Raw genomic sequence first — 22,793 nt, forward strand, 5'->3', positions numbered from 1 at the left:
ATTACCCTAAATAGGCCCTTCCCTACCAGCTATCTAGACTGAAAGCATCTTGCCTAGTGGGCATCACCCCAGTGTACTACATTTGAAATACAGATACATAGTCAATATTCATAACACATAACACAATCTATTTCTGGTACCCAGGGATCTGAAAAAACATCTGATATTAGGTCCATCAGGAGAACCCAGGCCTGTCCACTCCTGTCCTTCTATCCTCCCAGCTGCTGTGAGGCTGCCAATCAGCAATGGCTGGCAGTACCTGTATTAGGTAGCTGGGGTACATACACCCCATGACAGAAGCTTTGATCATGTAGTACCATAATAGTATTTTTAAAAATACTATCTTGTATCTTAAGGAAAGTTTCACTGGGTGATTTATCTGTTTTGAAATATACATTTGGAGAATGGCAGTAAAACATTTATTTAATTTAATTGGTCTTTTCAAAGATTTGTCACACTTACAGCCAAAACAAGCTGAATCACAACTAGCCAACATATTGGCTAGAACAGCCTTCTTGCACAGCAGTACTGCTAAGGAGACTCCAATATGCTAATGTACCTTTGACATAGTGGATGGTGATCTTCTACTGTGTCTCAACACGGTATTTTAGAAGTTTGAACTCAAGCACAGGACTAATTTAAAAAAATCTGGGCCCCTGAAACTAAGCCATTCAATTTGGTCCCTGTGCTGTAAGGGCCCAAGATTCAGTGCCTGACCTTCCCCATACTCCTAAGCCATACAAGATAGGCAGGTTCAGTTGTACAAGGGAATAAATCTTGCATCCAGAACTTGTGTGTGTTTGTGGGGTAAGGGGAGTTAAGGGGATAAGAGATGGAAGTTTCCTTTTGAAAAGAAGAAAAGGAGCCTTGGGATGTGCCCAGGGCATGATAAAAAGAGGTCTTGATTCCCCAGGAGGTTCTAGTTCTCAGCTGTCAATCAGTGCAAAGCTGTTTTCACTCCATGCCTTCTGCACTGAAGCATCAGCAGTAAATGTCACACCAGCATTTTAACCCCATTTGACCGGTGTTGCTCTTGTCTGTGGTTAAAGATTTGACGTTGTTGACAGTACTGGCCCTGGAAATGAAAATTTCTGGTATCTCTGTAGCATTATAGGTATGAGAAGTGTAACTTGGTGGAATCAAGGCCATTATCCACAGAAGAAAAAATCCATAAATATTTATGAGTTTAATTTTGATTAATTCCTAAGACTGTGGATATTATTCAGCATCATACTTTCAAAATGTATGTAAAATAATGATGATGAAAATGTTTTCTTTGTCAATTTCATTATTTTGCTTCCTTGCTTTTTATATATTTATATTCCATTTCTTTTTATTGCATTCTTCTTTCAAGCTCACTGAAAAGATTTTTCTTTCTTTCTTTTAGTCTGTAAACCCCATGCTGTTCCACTTCGGTTTTCTTAACCCTTTTTTTTTTAAGTAAGCTTAAAGTAAACTGCTGTAGTTTTGTTTCATCCAGTCAGTCACCTGTGACGAATCACAACCAATCACCAACCAGCCTTTTAGTGCTCTTCTTTCCTTGCTGCTTAAGTCAGCTTGCACACAACCTGCTTCTTCAGCACAACCCTTATCAAGGCCCACTTTACACACTAGAAATAAGATACAGAGGGTCAGATGCTGCCAGACAATTTCTGTACAGAAGAAGTGGAGATAAATTTCCCTGAAAGGAGCTGGTTCCGGTACAAAGTTCCTACTTAAGATCCCTTGAATCTCTAGATCTAAGACACTCCTTTATCTAAGATACTCATAAGGATCCACTTACCACAGTATCTGAGCACCTCATAGTCTTAACTTTTATTTATCCTCACAACAATCCTAAAGTAGGGAATTGCCGTTCTTCCATTTTATAGAAGAAGAATTGAGGTGCAGAAAATCTAAGTGAGTTGCCCAACAGCAAAGTAGAGACTTGAACTCAGATCTCCTGAGTTTCAGGCTAACACCCTTACTACTGGACTATCCTTTCTCTCATTGTAACTACTCAGCCTTTCCTAAATCAGTAGTCTTTAGTTTGGGGGCCCAGCTGTCTTCTTTTAATTTGTTTCTGTCCTCTTAGTACTTCAGTTGGAAAGGTTTCTTTCCAGGAGATCAAGATAACTATAGCCTCTTCTACCTCTTCAGAAAGGGGCTAGACGTTTCAATTTCAGTCAGATTTTGGCACTGAACTATCTTAAATTCCTTTGAAAATCCTAGCCGGCTGGTAATGCTCCAGTCAGGTCAAGAAGCACTGATTACTAGAAAAAGACATATAAAAAGAAGCAAATAATGTGAATGTGTAAGGCTTTGGTGTGCAGGAAAAATATGCTTCTGGGCTATGAACGTATAAATGCTGCTTTTGCTTCTAAATTATACCCTGGCTTTTTGGTGGTGAGGGGGGAAATTAATTGGTTTTATACTGTTAAAATTTATGTATTTTATGAATGTGTTCAACTTTGCTTGTGTAGCACTGTGAATAGAAGGGAGGGTTGAATGGAACATACAAACACAGAAGTACTCACGTGAGAAGCTGAACCAAACTTCAGTGCAGTGAAACTGAAATAATGACTTAAAGGAACTTGTCCTGGGGCTCCTTTACTTCTTTTGAGCTCTGCTGAACCTTGAGTTGACCAGGTCCCTCTTTGGGTTGGGCTTTTCTGTCTATCCAACAATTGAACTAATAAAGAGACTACCTCTGTCATGTTGACTTTTCCAGCTGTGTCCCAACATTCTAACTAGCTTCTGCATCCTTCTTTTCTTCCTGGGTCAGCTTTCCTCATTCTGGCTGAACTTATACTTCCTAGAGTGGTTATTCTGGGTCTGCCATATGGGAGTCACAGTTAACTTCCCTCTAATAGTACAATTTGAAATTTAAATGCCTCCCACTTTAACTGCCTTGATCTAACTCTGTTTAAAACATGCTTTGGGGAAATAAGTATCACTATACTCTATAAGTGAACACCAGTACTGAAAATATGGACTAGTTCTCCATGGCATTGCACTTGGCTTCAAAGAAAACACAGTCATCAAGGCTTTTCTGCTACCTTTTCTTTTAGAAGCTTTGCTCGGTATCTTATTTTCATTTTTTCTTGTAGTGAATTTTTAGTGATCGCTGATTATATAATTGAATTTGACAAACTAATGGTGAATGCTTGATGAGAAAATCAGGAATATAAGATTAGAGGATAAAATTACTTAAAGGGTTTAAGTAAATTTTCTGGAGAATCAGGATAATTTATATCGTGTGCTATATTCTTTTTAAAAACGTTCCAGTAGGTCTATTAAATTTTAGCTTCAAAGAAAATTGGATTGAATTCTGAAGACTACTTTATAACATTTGAAATCTGAAAAAACCTCTTGGTGGGCTGTATCAGCAGTGATGTTTTAAATCTTTGTGGATATGGTGAGGTGCAAAGTTTGACGGCAGTTTTGCTCTGACTTTTATATAAATTGTTTGTTTTTAGAAAAGGAAAATGCTTACATAAGAGTGAAGTAACAGGAGGATTTTTTTTACCAGCATGTCTGCTTCTTAACATGGATGTTGAAAAAAACCACTGAAAAAACAGGAACAAATAGCTTATTGGGGCAATCGTTTATTTTGCTGATGTCCATTTCATTGGAGATTAATCTCACTGGATGGCTCAATAGTCTCACAAGGAAAAAGTAGGACTAATGGTTTTATTCCATTTCTTTACACATCTGTAGTTAGCTTGGTTAAACAAAATCTGCTACTTTAAATATGTAGCAAAACTCCACAAGCATGGATATATGTACTTGAATGCTTTTTATTATTAGACTGAAGTCTTAAAATTTATTTATCCAGTTATCTACAGTAGAACCTCAGAGTTACAAATACCTTGGGAATGGAGACTGTCTGTAACTCTGAAATGTTTGGAACTCTGAACAAAACGTTCTTCTTCGAGTGATTGCTCACATCCATTCCAGTTAGGTGTGCGCGCCGCGCGTGCACGTTCGTCGGAAACTTTTTACCCTAGCAACTCCAGTGGGCCGGCAGGTCGCCCCCTGGAGTGGCGCCGCCATGGTGCCCAATATATATCCCTGCCGGCCCGCCCGCTCCTCAGTTCCTTCTTACCGCCGTGTCGGTCGTTGGAACTGTGGAGCGCGGCATAGCTGTCCTCCACGTCCCTAGCTCTCCTAGTTTCTATCGCTTGTTTATCGCTTATCTCTAGTTCTATATAGTTTAGTAAATAGCTGTTAAGTAGTTTCTTGCCGGGGGCTTAGCCCTTCCCGGCACCGGGCGCCAGGCTCATGCCTGTTTCGCCAGGCTTCAAGCAGTGTGCGGCCTGCAAGAAGCCCATGCCTACCAGCGATCCCCACGAAGCGTGCCTGAAGTGCCTCGGGGAATCGCACAGATCTGACAAGTGCCGCATCTGTAAGGCTTTTAAGCCGAGGACAAAAAAGGAGAGGGATCAGAGGCTCCGAACTCTCCTAATGGAGGCGGCACTTGACCCGTCGACTTCGCAGACCGTGGTTTCGGCACCGGCACCGGATCGCTCCGGCACCGAGAAGACTCCCCGGCACCGACCTTCTCCGGCACCGGAATCAGAGCCTAGGCCGTCGAAGTCTAATACTCCGGCCAGGCAGACCCGGCTTGAGCGCCCGGCCTCAACATCGGCTGCGGCACCGCCGGCACCGTCAGCACCGTTGACTCCGGGCCCGGCGGGTCCGTTGAGTCCGGTGCCGCCGAGCTCCCCCATGAGATCTGGGGTTGAGATAGTGGTCCCGTCCACTCCGGAGACCTTCGCCTCGGCTCGGGACCTTATTACCCTGACTGAGCCCACTCGGCTGCCACCCCCGGTACCTCCGGTGCGGGTTGTGTCCAGAGGCAAGCCCATGCTGTCGGCGCCGCCCAGAGACAGTCGTTCGCCATCCAGGTCCCGACGTCTTGGGCGCTCCAGATCCCGACGCCGCTCGCAGTCCCGGCACCGCTCCCCTCAGCGATACCGGTCGCACTCGCGGCAACGGTCGGCATCGAGACGGTCGCGGTCAGGCTCCAGTCGGCGTCACCGGCACCGCGACTCCAGGAGCAGGTCCCGACGCTACTCACCGCACCGGTCGACCTCCCGGCACCGAGCTGGTGGCAGGTCCCGGTCCCGGTCCCGGTCTCGCTCGACCTCCCGGCACCGGGCTGGTGGCAGGTCCCGGTCCCGGTCGATCTCCCGGCACCGAGCTGGTGGCAGGTCCCGGTCCCGGTCGATCTCCTGGCACCGAGCTGGTAGTAGGTCCCGGCACCGAAGCGGCGCCCGGTACCGAAGCGGCGCCCGGCACCGTGACAAATCCCGGTCCCGGTCCCGATCCCGGCACCGGTATGACTCCCGGCACCGGTCCCCGGCACCGAGACGATCCTCCGTGCCGGCCCGCGCAGACCCGTACCATCCAGGGTCGGCCCCGCCGTGGCCCTCGAGGCAGCCGTCCGTATCCTCCCAGACGGACAGCGGCTATGCGCTGGGCACCGACCGGCAGGCGGCGCTGTTTACTGATCCGCCGCTGCAGGACCAAGGCCCACAACAGTGGGGATTCTGGACACCCTGGGCGTACCATCAGGCCCAGGGCCCCCAGCAGCTCCCTGCTAGGCCGGCGACTGCGGAGCGTAGGGCCCCTGAAGCCTCTTTGTCTCGCCCCCCTCCCTCCCCGGAAGGGGACGAAGGGTCCAAACAGCAGGACTCCGCTGTGGCTCCGGAGACAGAGGCGAGGGCTGAGGAAGACCCTCAGTTGGACACTATTGTGCCTGGGGTCTCATCATCCTCCTCCCCGGATGAGGCGGTGGCGGGTACCTCCTCCAACAGTCCCCCCCCGCTGGATCTCAGGGCGCACCAGGACCTCCTCAGGCGATTGGCTCAAAACCTGAGTCTGCAAGCAGAGGAGGTCTCGGAGATAGAGGACCCAATTGTCACCATCCTCCTCTTCCGATGCTCCCACCAGGGTCGCCCTGCCGTTCATACGGACCATCCAGGCCAATGCCAATACTATCTGGCAGTCCCCGGCCTCCATCCCTCCGACAGCAAAAGGAGTCGAGAGGAAGTACATGGCCCCTTCTAAGGGGTACGAATATTACATGTTCACCCGACTCCCGGTTCACTGGTAGTGCAATCGGTGAACGATAGGGAGCGTCACGGCCAGGAGGCTCCGGCCCCCAAATCCAGAGAAGCCAGGCGGATGGACCTCCTTGGCCGTAAGGTGTATTCGGCTGGGGCGCTGCAGCTCAGGGTCTCTAACCAGCAGGCCCTGCTGAGCAGATACGCCTTTAACTCCTGGGTGGCAGTGGACAAATTTAAGGAGCTGCTGCCACAGGATGCTCGCCAAGAGTTTACGGCCATCCTGGACGAAGGCAAGAAGGTCGCGCGCACGGCCTTACAAGCCTCCTTGGACGCTGCGGACTCGGCGGCCCGTACCCTCGCGTCAGGAGTTACGATGCGTCGCATCTCCTGGCTGCAGGTTTCCGGCCTTCCGCCGGAGCTCCAGCACACGATACAGGACCTTCCTTTCGAAGGCCAGGGCCTGTTTTCCGATAAGACAGACCCCAGACTTAAGAGTTTAAAGGACAACCGGGTCATTGCGCGGTCCCTCGGGATGCACACCCCCGTGACACAGCGTAGACCCTTTAGGCCGCAACAACAGCAGCACCGTCGGCCGTTTTCCCAGTTCCGCCAGCGGCAGGACCTTTACAGGCGCCGCGGCAGGAACGGGAGGCGCAGGCAGTCGGGGAACCAAGGGGGGCAGAACCAAGGCTCCTCAAAACCCCCGCCTGGTCCTAAGCCTTCATTTGAAGGTGCGCTCGAGGGCGCAGTAACAGTTTCCCCTATGGATCCTTCCCCCCCGTTTTCCAACCGCCTTTCGTTTTTCCTCCCGGCGTGGTCCCAAATAACATCGGACCGCTGGGTCTTAAGCGTGGTGCAGACGGGGTACCGCCTGCAGTTTGTTTCGTTTCCTCCTTCCCGCCCTCCTTCCTCGTCCCTCTTCAGGGACCCCTCTCACGAGCAATTCCTTCGGCAGGAGGTGCGGACGCTCCTCAGCAAAGGAGCTATAGAGGCGGTTCCCGAAAACGAGAAAGGCAAGGGGTTTTATTCCCGCTATTTTCTGATCCCCAAGGCCAAGGGGGGCCTCAGGCCTATCCTCGACCTGCGAGAGCTCAACAAATACCTCGTGAAGTTGAAGTTCCGCATGGTATCCCTGGGGACCATCATTCCGTCCCTGGATCCGGGAGACTGGTACGCCGCCCTCGACATGCAGGACGCGTATTTCCACGTTGCCATTTGGCCACGCCACAGACGCTTCCTCCGCTTCGTTGTGGGGGCTCGTCATTATCAATTTGCGGTCCTCCCGTTTGGCCTGTCCACGGCCCCGAGGGTGTTTACAAAATGCATGGCAGTTGTCGTGGCGCATCTTCGGCGCAACCGTGTCCACGTGTTCCCTTATCTGGACGACTGGTTGATTCGGGGCACGTCGGAACAGCAGGTGTACAGCCATGTCCGCGTGATCACCGGCATGTTTGCGAGTCTGGGCCTCTTGATAAACACAGACAAGTCCACCCTGAGGCCCACTCAGAAGGTGGAATTTATCGGGGCCGTCCTGGATGCCACTGTGGGCAGGGCCTCGCTGCCTCGGCAGCGGTTCCAGACCATGGCGGCGATCGTTCAACGCTTGCGGTCAGCCCCGTTGACGTCAGTGAGGACATGTCTAACCCTGTTAGGCCACATGGCGGCGTGCACTTTTGTGACCGACTACGCTCGGCTCCGCATGAGGCCTCTCCAGCTGTGGCTTATCAGTCATTACAGGCCAAGGCAACCGCTAGACATGTTAATCACAGTCCCCCAGAAGGTCTTAGATTCCCTCGGCTGGTGGTTGGACCAGTCCGTATTGTGTGCGGGTCTTCCCTTTCACCCGTCTCAGCCCTCGGTATCCCTGACAACGGATGCCTCAGATCTAGGCTGGGGGGGCCCACCTAGGGACCCTGCGGACGCAGGGCCTATGGTCCCAGGAGGAGGTGGGGCTACACATCAACATGCGGGAGTTGAGAGCGGTCCGCCTTGCTTGCCAAACGTTTTGTCATCAGCTTCAGGGTCGTTGTGTAGCCGTGTTCACGGACAACACGACGACCATGTATTATATCAACAAGCAGGGCGGCACCAGGTCCTCCTCCCTGTGCCTCGAGGCGATACGACTCTGGGACTTTTGCGTAGCCCACTCCATTCACCTCAGGGCTTCCTTCCTTCCCGGAGTGCGGAACACGCTGGCGGATCGATTGAGCAGATCCTTCCTGTCACACGAGTGGTCCCTTCGCCCGGACGTCGCTCTCTCCATTTTCCGGAGGTGGGGTTATCCCCGGGTGGACCTCTTTGCGTCCAAGGGGAACAGGAAGTGCCAAGCGTTCTGCTCCTTTCAGGGCAGGGAGCCGGGGTCGATAGCGGATGCCTTCCTCATCCAGTGGTCGACCCACCTGTACTATGCGTTTCCTCCGTTCCCTCTGGTTCACAAGGTCCTCCTGAAGGTGCGCAGAGACAGGGCTCGTGTGATCATGGTGGCCCCGGCATGGCCCAGACAGCACTGGTACACCATGCTGCTAGACTTGGCCGTAGCCGACCCAGTTCCCTACCCCTTCATCCGGACCTGATTACCCAGGACCACGGGTCTCTCTGTCACCCAGACCTGCAGTCGCTGCACCTAGCGGCGTGGCTCCTGTGTGGCTAACTGGTTCCGAGCTGCGCTGCTCCACGCCTGTGAGAGAGGTGCTCTTGGGCAGCAGGAAACCGTCCACAAGAGCCACATATTCGGCAAAATGGAAACGCTTCTCCTGTTGGTGCGTAGAGAGAAATCTCCGCCCTATGGAAGTTTCGGTATCCGAAATCTTAGACTATGTTTGGTCCCTCAAAGGGCAAGGTCTGGCCTTATCGTCGTTGCGAGTCCATCTGGCAGCTATCTCCACCTTTCACCCGGGTGCGGACGGTCGCTCCGTTTTTTCTCACCCGACGGTGTCGAGATTTCTTAAAGGGCTGGAACGGTTATTCCCTAACGTCCGTCCCCCTGCTCCAACCTGGGATCTTAACCTGGTGTTGTCCCGGCTCATGGGGCCCCCCTTTGAGCCGTTAGCTACTTGCTCCCTGCTTTACCTCTCTTGGAAGGCTGCCTTTCTAGTGGCCATCACCTCGGCTAGACGGGTGTCGGAACTCCGAGCCCTTGTGGTAGACCCCCCATATACGGTCTTCCACAAAGACAAGGTACAGCTTAGACCACACCCTGCCTTTCTACCCAAGGTGGTCTCAGCCTTCCACGTCAACCAAGAGATTTTCCTCCCGGTTTTTTCCCAAAACCTCACTCCTCAGGCAGGGAGCAGCAGCTCCACTCGCTGGATGTCCGTAGAGCTCTCGCGTTCTACATAGAGAGGACCAAACCCTTCCGCAAATCCCCCCCAGCTTTTCGTGGCGGTAGCGGACCGTATGAAAGGGCTTCCTATCTCCTCCCAGAGGTTATCCTCGTGGGTTACGTCCTGCATCAGGACCTGTTATGACTTGGCCCATGTCCCTACGGGCCGTGTGACTGCGCATTCTACCAGGGCGCAGGGGTCGTCGCTAGCTTTCCTCGCCCGTGTGCCCATCCAGGAAATCTGTCGGGCAGCGACCTGGTCATCGGTCCACACCTTTGCTTCCCACTACGCCCTGGTACAGCAGTCGAGAGAGGATGCGGCCTTCGGAACGGCAGTGCTCCGTGCCGCGACTTCTCACTCCGACCCCACCGCCTAGGTATGGCTTGGGAGTCACCTAACTGGAATGGATGTGAGCAATCACTCGAAGAAGAAAAGACGGTTACTCACCTTTGTAACTGTTGTTCTTCGAGATGTGTTGCTCACATCCATTCCACACCCGCCCTCCTTCCCCACTGTCGGAGTAGCCGGCAAGAAGGAACTGAGGAGCGGGCGGGCCGGCAGGGATATATATTGGGCGCCATGGCGGCGCCACTCCAGGGGGCGACCTGCCGGCCCACTGGAGTTGCTAGGGTAAAAAGTTTCCGACGAACGTGCACGCGCGGCGCGCACACCTAACTGGAATGGATGTGAGCAACACATCTCGAAGAACAACAGTTACAAAGGTGAGTAACCGTTTTTTCTGGTGGTTCTTTCAAAAGTTTACAGCTGAACATTGACTTAACATCGCTTTGAAACTTTACTATGAGGGAGAAAAATGCTTCTTTCCTTTCTTTTTTTAAGTACTTTACCTTTAACATAACGCCATACTACATTTCCATTCCCTCCCCCCCCGGCCCTTTTGGCTACTGCTGCCTGATTGTGTACTTCCAGTTCCAAATGAAGTGTGTGGTTGACTGGTCAGTTCTTAACTCTGAGGTTCTACTGTTTTCTTTGTCTTATTATTGATTCTCTGTACTTACAGCTTTCAATACATTCAGAAAAGTTAGAGATATTGGAAAGAAATTTTCTCTTTTGCCTTGAATGAAATTGATGGGATTTGATTCCATATGTCTGACATGTTTTGTACCAAGTATAAGACAAAAACTGGGAATCTTGTTTGCTCTAATCACTGACCCATTTGGAATTATTGAATTGTTGAACATTTTCAAGGAAGTGGGAAAGCATAATTGAAAAACCCAGCAAGGATGATATCATAGAATGCACTATACTATTATTTTAGTAATGGCTGTGTAGCCGGGTTTAATTTATGATAATTATAAAGCAAAATACCTGGAAGTGTGCTATGACTTATTCTGCTAAAGTATTGAAATCTTTCTGCTGTTAAAACTTAGAGAAGTTTCTTTGCAACAATCTGTGGATTTCATAATTTTCGCAGTTTTACTGTTGTACCCAAAACTATCTGCAAATGAAGTTTGGTGGCTATTTACCAAAACAAGGAGAGATCCATAATTTTCATATTGATTGGCTGATCAGATATAACTTTCAGTCCTTCATGCAGTGTGCTGGAGAATGAAAATGTTTGAGTTTGATTATATAATAAGTTTTGAAAGGAAGACTAGCAGTTTTAACCAAAAGGTTAGTCACCCTGGGAAATTCAGCTGTCTAAAAACCGGAGTGCGATTAGTAAAGGTCCTACTCAAGCTGATTGCTTCATTCATGCTGAGATTTCTAATCCTTCCTCAGCTGGACTCTAACCTGATTGATAGCGCTTATTATGATGGCTTAATAAATTTTATTGTCACTTTACAAGAACATTTTAGAGAATTTGTGTGCTAGTGGCACCCCTTGTTTATGGTACAATTGATTCTTCTGGTATCTGGGGGTGGATTATTATTTCTTTTTTTAAAAAAAGGAAAGGAAAATAAAAGAAAAGGGCAGGTTATGAAATAGATTACAGTCATTAGGTCTCTCAGCTCAACTAGTTTATAAAAAAATGGGGGGGAGGGCATCCTTTGATGTCCTATTGTCAGTTTGACAATTAAGATACAAAAAGTATTCAAGTTAATATGGTAAAGTAGATAATGCAAGACATTTACTTTATTAGATCCTTTATGTAGATTATATATTTACATTATTTACAATTTAAAAATATAATTAGATTGATAAATTATTGCTAAATCATTGGCAAAATAGAAGCATATACGGAAGAAAAATATAAGCTCTAAATTTAAGGTACTATAATTAAAACATCTAAATATCTAGGGTAAACATTGCCATTAAAAATATAACTACAACAACAAAAACTCCATGCACTGCTAGAATATAATGTTTCATTGATTCTTAAGTATTGCCACAAATTGGTAACATACTCACAACCAAGATATCTATTCACAAAAAAAAGTGGGGTGGAAGAATGAATAACATCCGAGTTGCTGGTATTTGGGTTTGTTTTTTTTTTAAAGAATTCATATCTGAAAGCATAGAATAAGATACAGAAGCATCATTGTACAACCCAGTCAAGTTAATATTAATCACAATATTATTACTTTTAATTTTAAAAAGTCAAAAAACTTAATAAATACATATTTTTGTCTAGAACAATAACACAGAATTTGGTTGGAAAAAGTACTGAAAGTTTTTAAAATGAAAGGAAACAAAACTTTATAAAATGTAACTGAATTCAAAAATCATCAGGTGTAATTGAGTAGACATTATAAGGTCAAGATAGATATAATTTTCCTCCTTAATAATTTGGAATATCCATGCACTTCTCCATAATTCTCTCTCACACCATTAATGGACATAAAAATCACAATAAAAGTTCTATATTCAAACAGAAGAATTGGATATGGCAGTGGAGTGAATAGAGCTTATTTTTAATAGAGATTTTTAAGTATTAAAAATGATGAGAACGAATCATTCAGAATGTGATATTAATCCTAAAAATGTAACTTATATATCTAATTCTATGAGTTTTTTGGTAATACTAACATATGAATGCTACATACCTTGGTATTGTTTTCCAGGAGCTCAGCTTTATGATATAGAGAAAAGTTATAGAGTAATAAATGGGATGAAATTTAATAGTGCAAAGTGCAAGATCATGCATTGTGGAGCTAACAAAGAGTTTGTTTTAAGCTGGGGCTGTGTTAGTTGGAAGCACAGGGGAGGAGAAAGACCTGGGTGTATTGGCTGATCTCAGGATGACTATGACTGCCAATGTCATATGACTGAAGGCTACTACAGTCCTAGGAAGCATCAGGCGAAGTATTTCCAGCAGCGATAGGGAAATGTTAGTACCATTATGCAAGGCACTGGTGAGGCCTCACCTGGAATAGTGTGTGCCATTCTAGTCTCCCATGTTTAAGAAAGATGAATTCAAACTGGAACAGGTGCAGAGAAGGGCTACCAGGAGGATTAGAAGAAAGGAAAATCTACCTTTGAGAGGAGACTCAAGGAGCTTGGTTTGTTTAACTTAACCAAAAGAAGGCTGGGGGGGAGATATGATAACTCTCCATACATTTATCAGATTGATAAATACCAGGGAGGGAGAGGAGTTATTTAAGTTGAGCGCCAGTGTGGATACAAAAACAAATGAATATAAATTGATCATCAACAAGTGTAGGCTTGAAATTAGGTGAAGGTTTCTAATCCTCAGAAGAATGAAGTTCTGGAACAGCTTTCCAAGGACATTGAGAGTAAAAAACCGAACTGATTTCAAGACTGAGGCTGATGAGACTGCCTACAATGGAACATGGCCCATCTGTGACTGCTAATAGCAAATGTCTGTTACGGTTCCCCTGAGGTGCCACTTGGCACTAGGGTACCACTGAGACCACCTGACCCAGCAGCCTGGGCTCCCCTTCACTCTGTGGTGCTGTGACAAGTTGCAAGCTTTCCAAGCTTGCTCCTTCCCCAGCATGCACACAGATAGGGACACACCCAGCTGCAGCTTCACACACACGTGCCGAGATCAGCTCTGCATGGGAAGGCTCAGCTAAGGCACCTCCCAGTTACTGAGGCACACACTTCCCTTTGGAGTGTAAACCCAAAATTATACCATCTTGTGCTGCACAGAGAACTGTACAGGGTAAGATCATGAAATTCACTCCCTCCTTCATTGTGGAGAGAGAGACGCAACAGCTTTCTGCCCCAAGTATGATTTCCACACTGGTTTTAGACAAAACAAAAACAAATCTATTAACTACAAAGACAGATTTTAAATGATTAAAAGGGATAGAAAACATATCAAAGCAGATTACCTTAGTAAATAACAAAACTGCAAACTGAGTTTAACATACTAGACAGGTAGGATATAATTAGGAAATTCTCACATTGAGTGATAATAATCAGAGTCTTAAGCACAAGTTGCCTTGGCAGGTTTTCATACATAGACTAAAAATCCCTCTAGCCTGGGACCATCACTTCCCACTGTTCAGTCCTTGCCCCTCTGGTGTTTCCAGGTGTGGTGTTGTAGAAAGAGTGAGTTGCCATCATGATGTCATTGTCCCCCTTTTATATCTCCTTCCCACTTGCTGGAAAGCTCTTTTGCTGTGACCTGGGTCAAAGGGTTCCCATTGTGTAGTGCTATTTCTGAGAGGTTTCTATTGCACACAGTTCCTGGGGTAATCCTTGTGCTTGTGTGCATTTCCTCAATAAGTCATTAACATTGTTTGTTCTTTTTACTGTTGTACTTGAAAGGCTGCTTGTGGGTGTTTTCCACCTGACAACATGTTCAGTAACACATACATAGCCAAATGGCATAGCTTGCATACAATGGTAGCACATACAATCCAACAAGAGATTAATGTCTAGCAGATCAAGATTTTTAGAATGATACCTCACAAGGCATACTTTGTACAAAACATATCCTAATTACATGACAGTGTCGAATATTGGGGTGTCGGGGGTGTCACAATATTCTCTGGCTGGAGATGGGACGCCAGATGGGGAGAGCTCTGAGTTACTGCAGATAATTCTTTCCCAGGTGTCTGCCTGGTGGGTCTTGTTGACATGCTCAGGGTCCAACTGATTGCCCTATTTGTGATCGGAAAGGAATTTTTCCCCTCGTCAGATTGGCAGAGACCCTGGGTTTTTTTCATTTTCCTCTGCAGCAAGGGGCACTGATCCACTTGCAAGTTTAAACTAGAAAAAATGGTGGATTCTGTGTAACTTGAAATCATGATTTGAGGACTTCAGTAACTCAGCCAGATGTCATGGGTCTATTACAGGAGTGGGTGGTTGAGGTTCTGTGGCCTGCAATGTGCAGGAGGTCAGACTAGATGATCATGATGGTCCCTTCTGGCCTTAAAACATCTGAGTTATTTTCAATAATATCACCACATCATATCTTTAAGCTACTATAGTACCTTTTGAAGTTCTGCAGTACTGTGTTGCATCAACACATTCTATTTTTAAAAAATCAAAATCAAGAACACTTGAATTACAGAAATTAATATAGGATTCTTTTGAATCAAAATATATTTGCAAAGCCTGAATACCAGTACACACAGTATCCAGAATATCTTAATGATTTAGGTGAAATACTGATGGTCTAGTTTAAAACATTACTTTAGGATGAAGGAAGCACATTGCAGAGTCAGAGATTTTTTTAGAGAGTGCCTTGCTAGCACCTACCTCTCAATGGAACTCTAACATGAGGATCTCCACTCATTTCACCAGCAGCTGTATGTTGGGTTCCTTTCAGGTCTTTGTTTTGTTTTTTTTCTTGAGTACACAGGTGAAATTGCTTTCACACTTGATTAAACCTCTATCTCTTCATATTTTTATGTACTGAAACTCTGTGATCTGGAAAGCAACATACTTGTATTATGCACTATTACACCAGTAGGAGCTGGATTTTGTAGACTTCCTTGTTGAATAACTTGGTCTAATTTAATTGGAATTTGACTAGTGCATAAAACCATCGTTGACTTATATTCTACTGATTTTTCACATTAAAATTTTGTGATCTGGAAAGTAATATTGCTATAGTTTAACAGTGATAGGAACCTAATTTATGGAATTTTTAACTGAATAATCTGCCAGACAAAAAAGTGTCAGTTCCATATTGACTTCTTTTTCTTTAAAGCTCTATCTGGACAGTAAAATGTATTCTATTAATGGGGCTCATTTGTATTCAATATCAGGTCCACGTTTTGTGTAATGTGATAAATGTGAAGATTGGCTTAGTTTTCTATGTTAGAACCATCCTATATGATCAACGGAAATTCTTTTATATTCTAAGGTTTTTAAGTAACTTATACTTTTTAATTTGCCCTCACAACACCGATGTGGGTAAGGGAAGCATTATTACCCCCAAATTACAGATGGAAAATAAGATACAAAGAATGAATTCTCCTGGATTTCATACAGGGAGATTAGGCAGTTTTCACCTGGTGTAAATTGTCATAGCTCCAGGAACTTGAGTGGAGCTACAACAGTTTAAACTAACTGAGGCTCTGCCCCTAAGTGGCTTGCCCCAGGTTACACAGGAAGTCTATAAAACAACCAGGAAGAGAGTCCAGATTCCATGCACAAATAGGCCTTGCATGTTTACTAAACAGGCTCAGTACCATTAATGGGGTATTTTGTCAGTGTAATTCAAATAAAAAGACATATCCAGATTAAGAAAATCTGAACATTCAGCTTTCTTTTGATCTGTCTTTTCAAAATGGTCTATTAGTCATGGTAATGTCTAGTTTCAGGTAATTTGGTAGTTGATGATACACCCCTATCCCAATGTAACGTGACCCGATATAACACGAATTTGGATATAACGTGGTAAAGCAGCGCTCCAGCGGGGCGGGGCTGCACACTCCGGCAGATCAAACCGAGTTCAATATAACGTGGTTTCACCTATAACGCAGTAAGATTTTTTGGCTCCTGAGGACAGCGTTATATCGAGGTAGAGGTGTAGTTTGAACTACTTGACTGGATCCGGGATTAGATTACATAGGCCCACATCCTGCTCTCATGAATGTCAGTGGATGTTTGTTTTGGGCTCAGAATGTTTCATAATCCTATTGAATATTTCCTTCCACGTGAAAGAGGAGCATCTTTTATGTTTGAATTAACAACCCCTAATTTCATCTAATGGAGTATTGTTAGCAATTGTGATTCACAGAAGAATAAGAGTTTGCATGCTACATCTATCTGACCCTTGAACATTATTAAAACACCCTAATTCAAAACCTGTGATTGGTCACAGAAAATATAATTTAAGATACTATAGTTAGAGACAATATTGAAAGACACATTCATCATGCTATTTTGTAAGATGTTTTGTTCTAAACTGATCTTTTGTCAAAATTATACATTTGCCGTGACACTTGTCCTGCTGTGATGATCACTTCCATTCAACCTTTGTTTTCTGATATTTTTTTTTCAAAATGGATTTTTAAAGTTTTGCGTGTAGATTTAGTGTTAATGAAAGTAAGAAACTAATAGCAACGGCTCCTACCAGACACATTACACACAGATGTAGGCACTGTGTAGATTTCTGTTGTATACCTCTGACGAGCAGAGGCTCAAGAATATGTTCCAGGTTGTCCAGTGCTTTTGCCATGAAAATAAACACCTATGAAGAGGAGCCTAGGCTGAGGATTCCCAACTTGTTTTCAACTTGTGAACCAAGCAGCATGTTAACCAGTAGCATGTTTCTAGATACAGAAGGTTGATGCTTAGGAGGTTGATACTTTAGTACTGGACAGCCTAGTCCCCTATTTTATTAAATAATTTAAGAGGAAATTGGCTAAATATGGGTGGCCTAAAATCAAGGATGATATCCATTTTCACAGTCATGAAAACATTTTTTCTCTTATATGTTTCAGATGATGTTGCACCATACTTCAAGACTGAGCCTGGTTTGCCCCAGATCCATCTAGAGGGGAACCGTCTGTACTCACGTGCCTTGCGGAAGGCAGCTGGCCCTTGGAATTTAAGTGGTTACACAATGACACTGAAATCACTGCCTACTCCACTGAATATAAGTAAATAGATTTTTTTTAAAATATTATTTTAATTGCAATAATTTTTTGTGATTGCACTTAGAAGAGATTTGCTATTGGTCACAATATCACAGTGTGGTAATGATGACAGGCAATGCGATGCATCATGAAGAAAATTGGAACAATGGCATTATATAAATAAAATGTGATGTTATATACACTAAATTGAGTGGAACTTTGAAAGTGTCTTGCTGTTTTGCTAAAAGAATGCTTATAACTTGCGACAACTCAGGCCCTCAAATGGGAATGTAGTAGAAGAGAATATCATCGTACAATATCATCTTCAAGGATTTCTTAAATGATGCCTATATAAGTGTATTCACCTTTGAAAATAGGAATTTTCCCTGTACAATAGTGTCTTCTAAAACAACAAAAAACTCTGTTTTAAATTAAACAAAAGGCTTTTCATTTCACTCTCCATTTTTACTTCACTCTAGCTGCTACTCTAGTACCTTGCTTCTCCATTTTGGAGACCAAGTATGGTGGGTTGAAAGCAGAGCTTTTGAGAACTGAGTTTGGAGGAGCTATTGTCCTGGCCAAGCAGGAAGAAAAAACAAGATGCAAGGAATGTGGTTTAATTCAGCCTCACGACCCTAGCAAGAAATTGTACAGTGCAGGTCATCATTCCGTCCTTAATCATTTCCATGTGTTTGGGGAGTGCTGCCATCAGCCCTCCTCCCTCCTATTCTGGCCCCAACTCATTGCTTGGACCCCACAGCCTACCCCTCATATGAGGATTTAAAGGGGCTTTGGAAAGGCAGTTATCTCCCCAATTTACTAGATGTTAGAAGCTCCAGCTTCCCTGAGGGATGACTTCCCATCAATCCAACTCCCTGGTTTATCAGGGAGCTATTCTTTCTTATGGAACAAGTATCTGCACTGGACACCTTCCATCTGATAGACTGCGACAACCCAACCAGGCCCCTGACCTGCTGTGGGGAAGGAAGCCCACTCTGCCCTGGAAAAGCTAGTGAAGGAAAATTCCTTTCCAGCTCTGAAACAAGTAACTAGTGCAATTCCTACAGCAGATGATAAAACCTGTTTATTTTCTGCTTACATAGGAGGGAAGATGGGTGCTGCTGCTTCAGGGTGAAAATGACTCTGTCTGCAGGGAATGGAGTAGAAATACCCCTCCCTCACATGCACATAGGCCAGTGGCCCACCTGAGCTCATTTCAGTCAGTCCCTGACTCAGGTGATGCTCTCCAATCTTCCCTTCTACGGCCCAAAAGTGGGGGATCCCTTAAAGTAGCCAAGACTTTTCTTCTCACTGGCCAGACAAAGCCCCCACTGCATTCAAAGCTATAGAAAGTGCGGAATGAAACCCTTTGTATAAAATCACCACTCTTTTTGTTTCTGCTTCTATGAATGTGAAGCTTAATTTTGAAATAAAAAAAAAGCTGCATCCTTATATTTATATACTCAAGGTAAACAAAAATAGTTCATAGCATTGTATGTGGAAATAATACCAGTGCATACATTCTGATAACTATCAATTTTAGAGTTTTATAAAACTGCCAGTCTCCATAATGTGTGAATGCCTTCCATGTGACATCAATAGCAAAGTCCTTGGACTTCAGCGCATATCTGTCACTTCCCTCTTCCTGGGCTCAGCTATTTATAACTGTTTGTTTATATATTCACTTTGATATCACTGCTTCTATCAAAATTGCTCCTTAAAAATCCCTGCTCACATCATTAATAACTGTTCTTGTAACTCAGTTGCATAAACAGACTAGCCCATAATTCATTTTTGTAGATTTTTCAAAAAATATAATTTACTAATATTCAGCATAATTTTTCGTATTCTCTGCACTTCCAATAACACAGGAACAACAAACTTTTAAAATGTTGAACATTTACATTGGGGAGGAGGAGGAGGTGACATCTTGGCACCTGTACCATAAAAATGCACAAACACGTGCACCATTTTTAAACAGTATTCACAATTGTAAGAATTAATCTGATAATACATCCAATCAAAATTCACCCTACAGCGGTATCCAAGGTAACGAACACATAGTTATTAGAATATAAAACTGCACATGTTGAAAGAAAGCCAAACAAAAAATATGGGTAGCATTTCTTCTTTTTATTCCCCTCCCTCCAAAAAAAAAGATTTTGTATTTTTGTAATTTTATTCAAATTGGTAAACTAGTAATACAATGCAAACTGGTAGACTCTATGACACCAAGCTTCATGTTGGCCACTTGACTACTTTATATGACATATATATTTTCCTAGATTTGGGTTTTTTGAAATTGGGTTTTAGGTCATTTAGAATAAATTAAATGCAATTAATAAAATGAAGTTGGCTAATCTAATATTTGTCACTTTCACCTATTTCCATTTCTCTACTCCCTCCTTTTACTCTTTCTTCATAAAATCATAGAAAGTAGAAATGAGGGAGCCCTGTTAAGTCTTGTTGATCCTTTAGTAACACAGAATTGTTACCTATTGAGTATGCCTCCATCTTTCTTGGATTATTTTTTTGATTTTTTTCTCCATGTCATTATTGTTTTTCTGTTTCCTTTGCACCTTGCAAAGCAAGGAATTTTAGAACACTTATGTAGGCCATACCTCTTTTGCAAACATGTAGTGGAGCAGAAATGTGCATTACAGGGCTCTGCTGGCCACATTGTGGCCACCTTTGCACTATACAAAGTTGCTGGCAGTGGAGTATTATTTTAGAAGACAGTTGCTACCAGAGTAGACATATAGAAGGAAGTGCTACCATTCTCTATTAATCAGATAAGTGACAGTAACTCACAAGGGAACATTTTCTCATCATCTTTCCTTCACCTCTACTCTTGGGAGTATGTTTCTTAGTTCACAACACTGGTTGTTTTTCTGCCTCTTAAGATAGTTGTTCACTGTGGAATGGGTCCATTTTAATTCCATTTATACTTTCAGCTTTGTTTGAAGGGCTGCAGTGCTTTGGTGCTGTTTGTGACAAGACTGGACTGACCATTTCATCACAAAGCGTTCAAGACACACACAAACAGCTGCAGCTGCACCACTTGCAGTAGTAGAATATGGTAAATCTGAATACTGAAGTTAAATCACTTGGCTGTGCTTCCTGCACTGGATAGTCTCTTTGCAGTATCTCATGCCTTCATCACAGCTTCTCTTCTTTCAGACAGTACAGATCCAGCCAAATTACGTACCCAGCTTACTGTGGCATATTTATGGAATAAAGCATGTTCCCTCTACTAAAGATTATAATAACCTAAGTATTAAGTTTCCCTACATTGTCTACTTTATTGACATGAAAAGGGGTCAGTGCTATCCCATATGCCTGTGTTTTGGACCCTTCCAATTTCTCCTCCACAATCACTCAAAAATTCAGTGAATCTGAGGTTCTTCGCAGAAAGAGGTATTTTTGGCTTGTCTTATCTACTTCTTTTAGGACTAGCTCTGTTAACGTCTTCATCCAGATTTATTCTTGTCTAGTATAGAAAGACAAATCAAAATTTCCTTACTGTGTATAAACTTAGATTTATAATTTCTTCTGATTAAGCCCAGGAAAGGGTTTCTTTCTATAACTTTCATTGTTGCCCCCAAGGGATCTTACTGTGGAGGAAAGAAGCTTGCTTTTTTCCCAAACCAGTGATTCTGTACTGCATAGAACATGTGGGTTTGGGTAATAATTTTGGGGCAATAACTAACAGAATTCCCTGTGTCTTCTCTCAATATAGTAAATGCCAGTAATCTGCCTTCTACCCCCAAAGAAGGGAATGCTTATGAAGCCATTCAGTCTCTACTTCCACATCGACTTTACTTCTGTTTGCACTTCCCCTAAACATTAAGGGATACTACTTTATGTGGGACCACTTACAGTTGAACAGTTTCATGAATGCCAGCTATTCAGATATGTCAAAACGTGCTGAACACGGTCCATGGTGTATGTGTGTTAGCTTATAAAATGGAGATTTTAAATATTTTTTTCAGAAGAAAAGTTCTAATAGGATGATTAATCACAGCAGGAAGCATGAGCATCACTGAGGCAATTGTTTTGATTGACAGGAGCAAAGTTGACAGCAGTGTATGAGCAGCAGGGAAGCTGGTAGAAGGATCAGAAAACACTAACTGTCACTTAAAGGGTAAGAAGGAAGAGTGTAGGAGGAGGGCAGGACCTGGGATGTCTCGGGTGGTATCGAAAGGCAGAGAGTAGGACTCAAGAACATTAGAGATGCTAGGGTGCATAAGAAACTTCTTATTTTCTGCTCTTGGAAAAAAATCTGAATAAGAATATGTCTGACACGTGTGAACTGAAACAAAAAGTTCAGATTGCCATGGTATTCAGTATTCAGATTTGCACACATCTGTAATAAATTAAAAATTATCATTTTACCACACACTGGTCTTGTAACAAACTCAGATCAGTGGACTGTAACGTGTGTGTGTGTGTGTGTGTGTGTGTGTGTGTGTGTGTGTGTGTGTGTGTGTGTGAGAGAGAGAGAGAGAGAGAGAGAGAGAGACCACATACCTATTACATACACAGTACCTTGTTTCTTATCTTTATATTCAATTTCAGGCCATGATGTAAGGCATGGCTATTTTATTTAGCATTTAACTATTCTTGTTTTTCATATCTAATTAAAGCACATTTGCTACAGCTAGTGAAATATGAACTATTAATAATTACAATAACTGTTACATAAAATATTAATTTTGCAAGTCTGTTATTAATTTTAATAGCTCTCCATAACCCAAGATAAGCACAAAAGAGTTTGAACTGGTATGCATGGAAAGCTTCTAGATTTGCTGTCTTAATATTCATGTGCTCCCCCAGAAAGGTTTTTGTGCTGTAGGTATGTTGGAATGTATTGCAAGAAAGAGCACATTTTGACATAAAGATTTTGTTTGCAGGATTTAAACTTTGGATGTGATATAATTGGTTCTGATTTCATCTCAGCAGATAAACATCCTGGTTAAATAAGGGTTCTTTTTGATGGGAGCTTGAGAGCTGCAAACTAGTAATACCACTGTCTGCCAGTCCCCACACATCCTTTGGGGGTTGTCTGTTGGTCTTTTTCCACACCTGGAGTTCAATAACTATGGACAAGTGGGACTTAAATATCATCCATTCTGACTATGTGATTGAGTTTACATTGCCCCCTCCAAAACCCTTTGCCGACCCCCTTTCAGGGGCCATCCATATGAGGAGATTCTCAGACAAGAAGAAGAATCTCTTTGAACGAGGTGCATTACAGCTCTGGTACCCCTTCTGCATTAGGGGAAGGACTTTTACTCAACGTACTTCCTAGTACCCAAGAAGAATGGCTGGATACCCATTGTCATTCTCCACTATTTCAACCATTTCATTTCTCATGATGACATGGGCACATACCATCCCTAGAAAAGGACATGTGGGTTGCAGCTCTTGATAGGGCATGTACTTTCAGG

General features: G+C 44.0%; 1 protein-coding gene across 1 annotated transcript in view; it reads left to right on the plus strand.

Annotated features, from left to right (window-relative positions):
- The window catches only part of SDK1 (sidekick cell adhesion molecule 1), a 657,393-nt gene that overhangs the window by 222,544 nt on the left and 412,056 nt on the right, over positions 1–22,793 (plus strand). The window contains 2 exon segments of the mRNA XM_030578466.1: positions 17,209–17,271; positions 17,274–17,367. Of these exon segments, the coding sequence (XP_030434326.1) occupies positions 17,209–17,271; positions 17,274–17,367 (157 nt within the window).

This window comes from Gopherus evgoodei, chromosome 10 (genome assembly GCF_007399415.2).
Source record: "Gopherus evgoodei ecotype Sinaloan lineage chromosome 10, rGopEvg1_v1.p, whole genome shotgun sequence".
In the NCBI taxonomy this organism is placed as follows: domain Eukaryota; kingdom Metazoa; phylum Chordata; order Testudines; family Testudinidae; genus Gopherus; species Gopherus evgoodei.